The 11,513-nt window shown below is 36.5% G+C and overlaps 1 protein-coding gene across 2 annotated transcripts in view; it reads right to left on the bottom strand.

The window, feature by feature from the left end:
* Window positions 1-448: 448 nt before the first annotated feature.
* CB1H4orf17 (chromosome B1 C4orf17 homolog) overlaps window positions 449-11,513 on the bottom strand; it is a 41,013-nt gene continuing 29,948 nt past the window's right edge. For both annotated transcript variants that reach the window (XM_049630916.1, XM_049630917.1), the window contains 4 exons: window positions 4,853-4,934; window positions 3,266-3,452; window positions 2,285-2,328; window positions 449-823 (listed from right to left, as the gene is read on the bottom strand). In XM_049630916.1, coding sequence (XP_049486873.1) covers window positions 621-823; window positions 2,285-2,328; window positions 3,266-3,452; window positions 4,853-4,934 — 516 coding nt within the window. In that variant the 3' untranslated portion in view covers window positions 449-620. The remainder of the gene's footprint in view (window positions 824-2,284; window positions 2,329-3,265; window positions 3,453-4,852; window positions 4,935-11,513) is intronic.

Genomic DNA, 11,513 nt, shown 5'->3' with positions numbered 1-11,513 from the left:
AGCTATGGCCCAGGAGTGGTTTATTTTAAAAATGTAAAAAAGTTAAATATTAGTAAATTTGTTAACGTCATTCACAATTAGCAATGAGTAGAAACTAGTTCCTTTCTGGCTCATAAATTAGTGATAATTTTTATGTCTTTTTTGGGAGAAGGTCATTATTTTTTCATAATCACTGTGGAATTCATTCAGTGCTCCAACAACAATGAAACACTATAGATTGTGAAAACTAGCTCAGATGTTAAAATTATGTTTTTGTTTTTGTTTTTCCTCTATCAAGAGTTCGGAGAATGTGTCAAATTGGAGCTGCCTAATTTTGTTATGGATGTTTTTTTCTAGCATCAGGGCCCTGAGCATATGTATTAATGCAATTAGTGTAAGACTAGAAATATGGTATATAAATAAACATACTTCTTTTACAGATCATGCTAAAATTAACCACAAATAGAAATACTGTCTCCATTAATATTTATTTAGTAGCATTATACACAGGTGCTTTGAACATGTGCCACCAAATAGAGGAGTTATTGATTCTTTGATACCAAAATATTTTTAAAAAATAATTTGATGTTGTAATGGAGTGAAGATCATGTTTGTGAAAGAAATAGCGCAGTCCAGAATTTCTACCTTTGGAATGTTAAAGGATAAAATGCTCTCTGGGGAGAGAGAGTGCATCCTTGTTGTATACTTCTTGCTGACATTGGTTTTGTTGATATGCTTTCCTGAGTTTTAGGCCTGGGAGGAGACTTCGGTCTGCTGAAATATTCTGCAATGGGCATTTTCATCTTATTTCTTCTTATAAAAAATGGAGGCCTGTGTTCAGCCTCTGAAATAGAAAAAGTCTAAATAAGGCCAAAATTGAGACATAAATATAGCTTCTGCCATGTTTTAGTAGGAAATGACATAAAAAAAAAAAACTATATGAAGTTTAGGCGAATCAAATATACCCAACATTCATAAAAGAATCCAGTCTCATCTTTCTTACTACCTGCTCATTTTTAATGAGTAATATTTTTTGTAACATGCAGGATATGTTATATCCTCTTAAAATCAAACATTATTTTGGTAGGAATTAATTAGAATTAGTGATCTGTAGAGGTGATAGGTAAGAATGGGAACAGCGAGAGGAAGGAAAAGGATCTATGGTTTTGAAAGACAAAAAAGAAAATAGATAAGCAGATTAAAACAAGTCAATTGTATTCATAAGAGCTTCCCAAGACCTATATGGTCAAACCCAAGCCAGAATAAGGATTTGGGGAGATGCTGACTATCACCCCTGGAGACAAGTATGATTGGGGCTTCTATACAAAAGTTTTCCAAATATCTAGATAGGGTAAAATATATTTGGGGCCAACAGGTAAGACGTAAAGCTGAGTAATAGAAACCATCACTGTCATGACTTTGTGGTCTTAGGGTGAGGAGTTTGGTAGGAATCAGATACAATAGACCATCCTTGGCATGTCAGTATAAGGGAGTATTTTCTAACTTCTAAGTTTTATTTCTTATTGCCTATTAACACATTGGCCCTCTTTGGTGTTAACCCTAACAAAAGCTGCTGGGGTTTAGAGTGACCTCAAAGAACTCTGATTACCATATCATTCTTGGTATAAGGGAAACTTGTAGATATAACAGGACAGACTTTTGTTCGAGGCTTATAGACATACTCCTCCTGGTCTTTGCTCTATAGTCATCGTTGCTACACTTGTTTTAAATTAGGAGCTGCCAAACCCACAGGGATGTTTCAGTTGGGCTATTCTGAACCGAAGTAGGACATTCTACAACTCTTGATTCTTGTTGGTCCAAACTGTAGGGTGTGGCTGGGACAGAGAACTACTCCTCTCTATTGTTTTTTAGCTGTCTCATAAAGCATCTGCTTGTGGCTGATTGCCATTTTACTGTTTTCTATGGTTGACTTGGTTTCTAGTTAAAATCACTTAGCTTCACAGTTAACCTATGAAGAAGTAAAACCCTGAGATCATTGTCCTTTTGTTAGGTCAGTGCAGGGCCTCTCCTGGATTGGCCAGACCAAACCTATGTATCCTGCTGTCTTGTTTCTTAGAGTGTCTGTCCCTGATGAGGCACTTTGCCTTTCAAAACAAAGTTAAGTTTATGTCAAATTTATCTCAATGAGAAATTCAGCACACACTGTCCCTTAAGAGTAATTGGAAATCATCATGGTATTGCACTGCTTTTAAAACCATAGGTCCCTGTCCTTGTCTGTGTCCCTAAATAGATAGATACTTATTGGTTTCTCTATACCAACTGAGTATCACAAACTGTACTTAACCTTTTGGTACTTCCTTATTTCCTTCAGATCCTTGACTTGACACTCTAAATCAAATGGAGAAATAGAAAATGAAATTCACAGATACAAACAAGTATTTTCTATAGACTGCACTATGATCAGTAAGCTAAGTATATATGTATCTTAAATATTTTATCCCAATTCTTTGTTTTTCAATGGAGACAGTATTAAAGGTACTTTCCAATGAGAAATTCTTCTGACTTTGAGTCATATCTAAACAGTACATCATATATTATTCACTAAGTTAGAAAGACTGACCCTATTTCCCAGTTTCCAACTCTATGGAAACTTTAAAGTGGAGACAACTTGCAATACAGAACTTTCCCCTGTCTCAAACGTTTTTAAAGTGACTTGGGTTTTGAATATTTATTTTTTCTCAGTTTAAGTTTTACCCAACTTTTAATTTTAAAGTAACAAGACTTTCTCTCCCGACTTAAATAACATCTTACCACATTCTTTCACCATGGTATTACACATAAATATGTATTTTCTTCTGTCATTGAAATTATAAGGTTTAAGAAAAATTTCTACTAAAATAATTTACAGTTGCTGTAGTAGTTATTTTTCCCTCTAGTAGCCTCCAGGAGTGTGCCAGAGAAATTAATTGAAGCAATTTATTTTAATCTAGCATTGTTCTACACACACACACAAAAAGTGATACTTGTGTGATATGCATTCAACAAAATATACAATAATAATACAATTTCTGTTTTCTTTATTGCTTCCATTTTTAGGGCAAATAAAAAAACTACATTTTCTTAGATGTCTGGGTGGCTAAAATAGGATTTAGAATAATTCTCATATTACATTTATGAAAATGAAAGAAAATAAATACACATGGTGGTCCCCTGCTGAATAAAGAGGAGACTTAAAACATCAGAATGTTTAGTGTTTTGAAAGGTAACAAAAAGAAAACTGAAAGTCTTTCTGTACCATATCTACTTAGCCATTATATCTAATTACCTGGTTGGTTGCTGTCTTTCCCTCGATTTGGTCAGTACTTTAGATTTTGCAGGTGAATTTGGGGGCGATTTAACTTTGGGTGGCTTCCTACTCTCTGTTGCTAGTTCTGCTGAGATGTTTCTTCGTTGAGTCAACAAATTTATCTCAGCCATTTCAGCATGAATCAAAGCTGAGATCCACTCTTTTTCTGATTTAAAGAACAGGGGTGGGCATAAAGGTTATAATTATCATGTTGACTAGAAATGCAGGATTGGTTCTTTTATCCAGCACTCTAGTGTGAAAGGCTGGTATGGTAATCCGTTTTCCAAGTAGGCATTTATTCATGAGTCAAGGTTTCTGCAGAAAAATTGGTTCACATCAACCTGATTTCTATTGACCTGTGATACTACAGAGTTCCCCGAGCTGTTAGTTCACTGAGGCACTTGTCCCTGAATGGCAGTGGAATTCTTTTTAAATATTGAGTACAAAACCCAGCCTTTCAGGCTGCTGCCAAATAAAAGAAAGCATATCTACACAAAATAATAAGTACAATATAATCTCATTAATGACAGACTAATAGTTAAGTAGTAAATAGTTATAAGATGTCTATAAAGATATTTACCAAAGTAGTCACTGAAATAATGTCTGTGATGATTTTATTGATTATTATTCTTCCTTTCTCATATTTTTTTTTCTGGTTCATTTGGGTTTTTCCCCTCAACAATAAGTACTTAATTACTTGTGTATATTTTTAAGTTACATTCTTAAAAAGAAAAAATAATAATCAAAGACTCCTTGCCCCCAAATACTTCTTAATTGCTTGCCAAGTAGTCTTGAATTCCTGGGTAAAGTACTATTGCCAAAATTCTCCCCATTTAAGGATATTAGTCTATCTCTAACACATCCATATTTCCTAACTTTTATTGGTGCAGATTCTCAAAAAGTAGCCCCCAGACCAGCATTATCAGCACCTAGGAACTTGTTAGAAATGCAAATTCTCAGGCTCTGCCCACCTCAGAAGTTTTGCCTCAATCTGATGACGAGCTAGGTTTGAGGGAAGCCACTCTATGCTATTTATGGCTGGCCCACATGGGACTGGTATATGTTTTCATGGAACAGGCCACACAGGCCCAAAAGGAGGCTGAGAGATGACTGAGTTGATGATTTGGGTGGGGAACTGGCAGAGCTGTTAGAATCTAGAACTTGGAAGGCTGTGCAATAGCCACCCATACCAGAGAAAGGAAACAGGCTCTGTGTTCACGGTTCATGGTAGGCCAGAAAATATACTCAGGGAGACACCTGGGTGTATGGACTTAGGAGAAGAAGCACAAGCCAGCCCTGGACACACGTGTTTCATAACACCCAAAGCAGCTTAATGTGGGGCATACCAAATTTGGGGTCACTGAGTGACCAGTTGCATACAGTCAGTATAGAGGACTGTTATAGAGTTATAGAGGACTACAGAGACTCTGATACCGAAGTACTAGGGAAATAATATTGCAACATTATCTTTGCAAATCCCAGGTAGAACACTTCACATATTGGCACATTCACACTTTCTGACAATAAACTGAGCCCAGTGTTTGCAAATGCTTATTTTAATCTCACCTTTTGTGCTGGCATGAACCAGCCACTGTAGAACTTCCGCCAGGGAATCAGTACGTAAAACGTTACAGAGCTTTGCCAGAATCTGACAGAGAATATTAGAATTACAGAGTGAGCAAATAAATGGTGTAAGTGTTACAAGATTTCCTTTACTGTCTCCACAGTCTTACCACCCAAATGTCACTCTGTACCCACTGCTCAATTAAGTCCATTGGGATTTTAGCCCGGGAACCAGATTTCAAAGAGAAAACAAACAAAAAATCAATACAAGTAATAGTTTGGGTTAGGTAATACAGTGTTCCTTTTGTTTTGTCTGCTCAGTATCCACATCTTCCGGAGGGGCAATTCACTTTCCTTCTTTTTGGGGAATGGATCCTTTCCCACTGCACCATGGGGTTCTAATTGGGATTTTCCAGTCACACAACTGTATCCCTGCTGTACCGTAGTGGGTGAATCTAGCTGGAGTCATTTTTCCTCAGTTCCCTGAACACAGTGGTTGGTCCAATGGGCTAGGAATATAATTCACTTTTGGCAGTCAGTATCCTTCCTTGACGTGTGTGTGTGTGTGTGTGTGTGTGTGTGTGTGTTTTAAATTCGGAGCTAGGGTCTGAAATGTGGAAGATAGAGGAGATAAATATATGAAATAATTCTAATAAAAATGGACTATAATAAGCATTAAAGTACAAAACTTTAAACACAAGTAATGATGTTTCCAGTTTGATTCTAAATTGTGTCTGTTCTTAGAATTAGACATATCTGAAATTCAGTCCTATGTATCCAGCTGCCTACCAAATGTATCCACCTAGATATACTATAGATACTTTGAACCCAAATTATCTAAAACTAAACCCATCTTCTTCTTTCTAAAACCTGCTCCACACTTGGTTCCTCCTGGTTCCCTTACCTCGATGGACAGCTCTGGCATACACTGAATATATGTCCAAGCCAGACCCTGAGATTCATCCTGGATGACTCCCTTGCATCTACAGTATGCTGCCAGACAACAAGTTCAGTAAATTCTTTCTTCTAAATATTTCTCAAATCTCTCCATTTCTTTTTATCTCCACACCCTTGGCCCAGTCTAAACTATCATCGATTCTTGCTTGAGCTTCTGCAACATCCTTTTCCCTAGCATGCCTGAAATCTTTCCTTTTTTTAAAATTTATTATTGAAGTATAGTTTACATACAATACAACATGGTGTACAACATAGTGATTTGACAGTTCTATACATTACTCGATGCTCACCAAATTAATGTAGGCACCATGCAACATTATTATAATATTGTTAGCTACAATCCCTATGCTGTACTTTTTATCTCCATGACTTATTTATTTTATAACTGGAAGTCTGTGTTTCTTAATCGTCGTCACCTATTTTGCCCATCCCCTTACCCACTTACCCCCTGGCAACTACTAGTTCTCTGTATTTCAGAGTCTGTTTGGGGGCACCTGGGTGGCTCAGTTGAGCGTCCGACTTCAGCTCAGGTCATGATCTCATGGTTCCTGAGTTTGAGCCCCGAGTCAGGCTCTGTGCTGACAGCTCAGAGCCTGGAGCCTGATTCAGATTCTGTGTTTCCCCCTCTCTCTGCCCCTCCCCCACTCACACTCCGTCTGTCTCTCTCTCTTAAAAGTAAATAAACATTAAAACATTTTTAACCAAAAAAGAGTCTGTTTTGTTTGTTCATTTGTTTTGTTTTTCATATTCCATATGTAAGTGAAATCATATGGTATTTTCTTTCTTTGTCTGATTTATTCACTTAGCATAATACCGTCTGGGTCCATCCATGTTGTCACAAATGGCACAATCTCACACTTTTTTATAATGAAACAACAGTCCATTGTATATATGTATGTGTATGTACGTATAAGATATGGTGTGTATGTATGTATATATGTATCTTCTTCATCCATTTATCTATCAATGGACACTGGAGTGGCTTCCATATCTTTGTTATGGTGAATAATGCTGCAATGAACATAGGGGTGCGTACATCTTTTTGAATTACTGTTTTCATTTTCTTTGGGTAATGGAATTACTGGATCATATGGTATTTCCAATTTTTAATTTTTTGAGGAAACTCCATACTGTTCTTCACAGTAGCTGCACCAATTTGCATTCCCACTAACAGTGTACAGGCATTCTCTTTTCTCCACATCCTCACCAGCACTTGTTATTATTGCCTTTTTGATACCAGCCATTCTGACAGGTGTGAGGTGATATCTCATTGTGGTTTTGATTTGCATTTCACTGATGATGAGTGATACTGAGCACATTTCCATGTGTCTATTGGCCATCTTTGGAAAAATGTCAATTCAGATCCTCTGACATTTTTTTAAATGTTTATTTATTTTTGAGAAAGAGAGAGAGAGAGAGAGAGAGAGTAGGGGAGGGGCAGAGAGAGAGGGAGACAGAATCTGAAGCAGGCTCCAGGCTCTGAGCTGTCAGCACAGAGCCCGATGGGGGGGCTCGAACTCATGAATGTGAGATCATGACCTGAGCTGAAGTCGGATGCTTAAGCAACTGAGCCACCCAGGCACCTCCCTCTGCACATTTTTTTAATAATATATTGTTACCAAATATGTGCCTGACACATTTACATAATACTTTTTCTCCAACATTTTTAAGCCATGTGCTCTTTGTTTTTTTGTTCATTTGTTTTTAATGTTTATTTATTTTTGAGAGAGAGGGAAAGAGAAAGTGGGGGAATGACAGAGACAGACACACACACAACAAACAGAGAGAGAGAGAGAGAGAGAGAGAGAATATCACAAGCAGGCTTCACATGGAGCCTGACATGGGGCTCGATCTCACAACTGTGAGATCTTGACCTGAGCCAAAATCAAGAGTTGGATGATTAACACGTGCCCCTCCTCTGTCAGTTTTGTAACTGCATTGTTTGGCTTTTTGATGTTGAGTTGTATATGTTCTCTATATATTTTGGATATTAACCCTTTATTGGATATACATTTGCAAATATATTTTCCCATTCATTAGGTTGCCTTTTTGTTTTGTGGATGGTTTCCATTGCTGTGCAAAAGCTTTTTATTTTGGTGTAGCCCCAGTAGCTTATTTTTGCTTTTGTCTTTTGCTTTTGTCCTCCTTCCGTGAGGAGACATATCCATAAATATATTGCTAAAGCCAATGTCCAAGAGATTACGGCCTATGCTTCCTTTTAGGAGTTTTATTATTCCAGGTCTCACATTTTGGTTTTTAATCCATTTTGAGTATATGTTTGTCTGTGGTGTAAGAAAGTGGCCCCGTTTCTCTGTTTTTCATGTTGTTATCCAGTTTTCCCAATACAATTTGTTGAAGAGACTGTCTTGTTCCCATTGTATATTCTTGCCTCCTTGGTCATAGCTTGACTGGCCATATAAGAATGGGTTTATTTCTGGCTCTCTATCCTGTACCATTGATCTATGTATCTATTTCTGTGCCAGTACCATACTGGTTTGATTACTGTAGCTATGTGATATGTCTTGAAATCTGGGATTGTGTTATACCTCCAGATTAGTTATTTCCCAAGATTGCTTTGACTATGCAGTGTCTTTTGTGGTTCCATAAAATTTTAGTATTATTTGTTCTAGTTCTGTGAAGAATGTTTTTGGTATTTTGATAAGGATTGCAATGAATCTGTAGATTGCTTTAGGTACTATCGACATTTTTAGCAATATTAATTCTTCCAATCCATGAGCATAGAATATCTTTCTATTGTTTTTGTCAATTTCTTTCATCAGTGTCTTATAGTTTCAGAGTATAGCTCTTTCACCTCCTTGGTTAAATTTACCCCTAGGTATTTTATTATTTTTGGTGCAGTTATAAATGGGATTGATTTCTTAATTTCTTTTTCTGTACCTTGTTATTAGAGTCACGGGTGATTTTTGTATGTCAATTTTGTATGCTGTGACTCTACTGAATTCATTGATTAGTTCTAATAGTTTTTTGGTGGAGTGTTTAAGGGTATATAGTATCATGCCATCTGCAACTAGTGGAACTTTTACTTTTTCCTTACCAATCTGGATGTGTTTTATTTCACTTCTTGCTGATTGCTGCCACTAGGACTTCCAGCACTACGTTGAGTAAAAGCGGTGAGAGTGGCCATCCTTGTCTTATTCTTGATCTTAGAGGAAAAGTTTCAGTTTTTCACCATTGAGTATTTTGTTAGCTGTGGGTTTTTCATATGTGGCCTTAATTACATTGGGGTATGTTCCCCAATGTAGTTTTGTTGAGAGTTTTTAATCACAGATTGATGCTGTATTTTGTCAAAACCTTTTTCTGAATCTATTGAGATGATCATATGGTTTTTATCCTTACTCTTGTTAATGTAATATATTGCATTGATTTGCAAATATTGAACAACCTTTGCATCTATAGAATAAATCCCACTTGATCATAGTGAATGGTCCTTTTGATGTGTTGTTGAATTTCGTTTGCTAATATTTTGTTGAGGAATTTTACATATGTGTTCACCAAAGATATTGCCTGTAATAATTTTTTTTTTTTTTTTTTTTTTTTTTTTGTAGTGCCTTTGTCTGATTTTGGCATCAGGGTAATGCTGGCCTCATAAAATGAATTTGGAAATTTTCCTCCCTATTTTATTTTTTGGAATAGTTTAAGAAGAAAAGGTATTAACTCTTCTTTAAATGTTTGGTAGAATTAATCTGTGAAGCCATCTGGTCTTGGACTTTTCATTTGTGGGGAGATTTTTTTATTACGGATTCAATTTTGTTACTAGTAATCAGTCTGTTCAAATTTTCTGTTTTTCTTCCTGGTTCAGTTTTGAAAGATTGTGTGTTTCTAGGAATTTATCCATTTCTTCTACATTATCCAATTTGTTGGCGTATAAATTTTCACAGTATTCTCATATAATTTTTTTGTATTTCTGTGGCGTCAGTTGTTATTTCTTCTCTTTCATTTCTGATTTCACTTATTTGAATCCTTTCTCTTTTTTTCTTGATGAGTCTAGCTAAAGGTTTATCAACTGAAATGTTTCTTGAAGTATTATTAATTCAACAGATATTTGTGTTTGTTATTGATCTAGATGCTGGAGATACAGAATTGAAATTAAAGGGCAGAAAAATCCACTGCCCTATATTGAACTTTGTTATATTATTAAGATTTTTGTCCTCAATAATGCAATATACTAGAAGAGAGTATAAATTGGCTCCTAATTTCACAATAAATCAATGGCCATGGCAAAAAAAGAAAAAAAGCCCTATGGTATTCCCTAGGCCACTCTGCCTCTAATGGGTTTTTCATCAATATGGTGATCGCACATTGCTCCCAGCTTCTTCTAATTTATAGATCTCTCAGTGGTCAACTTTGAGAGAATATAGTTCTCCTTTCAGTGAGAGGAAGTAGAATATGTACTTTACGGAATCCTCCTGATTTCTTTTCATTGAGTTTTTTTCGATGGTACCTAATATATTGGTGGGTGAATTTGGTCTGCTAAATCCTGATTTTAGGATTTGAGGTTATAGATCTAGAGTAGCCCCTACTGAGGGCTAGAGTACCCTACTCTCTTTTCAGGTGTGACTTTCTGGGGTTTCAGTTGAGTTCCTGGTGTGTTCAGTAAGGTCTCTCCACTCTGGCAGACCAGAACGCCAGCGTCTCTAAGCAATGTCCTACTTCCCACTAGCTCTCTTCTTCCAGGTCTCAGAATATCATCCTGTGCATATGTAACTTATACTGAACTAAAGACTTGTGGAACCCTATACAGATTTCTGGAGCTCATTCTCTCCACAGATTCCTCCTCTTTAGTATCTTATTTGTAAATTCCAGCCACTTCAGAGTCCCCAAGCTCTAAACTCTTTTTTCTCTACCTAGTGAAGCTGTTACTTCTGTTATTGTTCTGTTTAGGCTTCCCCCTCTCTGTGCCATGATTAGGAGTAAGCCCAGGCTGAAATCTAGGTTGAAAGTGGAGATCATCTCAATGGTTTCCCTTCTTTCTATCAACCATCATAAATCTACACTGTCTGTTGCCTAATGCTTGAAAATAGTTTGTTCATGTATTTTTCCCAGTTATATAGTTGTTTACAGCAGGAAGCTAAGTCTTGGAATTAACCTAACATTTTGGAAGCACAGTACCTCCCTTGCAATTTTGCCTCCCCCTTCCAAATTAATTCTGCATATTGTATCTAGAGTGATTTTTCTAAAGTACAATCTGACCTCTTAATTCTTATACTTACAAAGTAATTTCAGTATAACTCAGTGTTTAAAATTTTACTCTACCTTCCCATAGTACTTCAGATGAATCTGAACATTTCAATATGGCTGATAATAGCCTTTATTTCTGGTCTCTGCATAAGTCTCCAACCTCATCTCTTGCAGCTTTCTCCCTGCACTCTGCATCAGCCATATTGTTTTTAATTCCTTGAATAAACAGTGCTCTCACCTCTTAGCCTTTAGATATGAAGGTCTCTCATCTGAGAATGATCTCTTCCATACTTCTATTCATCTTCTAATTATGTCTTAAACATTCTTTACGTTTCTTTCCCCTTGAAGACTCTCTCAGCTCCAAAATCTCCTCCTATATGTTCTTAACAACACCTGCACAATCTCTCTCATAACCTATGTGAGTGAAGGAATGAGCTATATCCCCAAACTCTAGTATTGTGTCATTGATATTAGATATTTGTAAAGTAAATGAATGTGTTTGGCAGAC

Source organism: Panthera uncia, chromosome B1 (genome assembly GCF_023721935.1).
Source record: "Panthera uncia isolate 11264 chromosome B1, Puncia_PCG_1.0, whole genome shotgun sequence".
Taxonomy (NCBI): Eukaryota; Metazoa; Chordata; class Mammalia; order Carnivora; family Felidae; genus Panthera; species Panthera uncia.
Note: the sequence above shows the minus strand (reverse complement) of the source record. Positions and strands in the feature narration are given on the sequence as shown.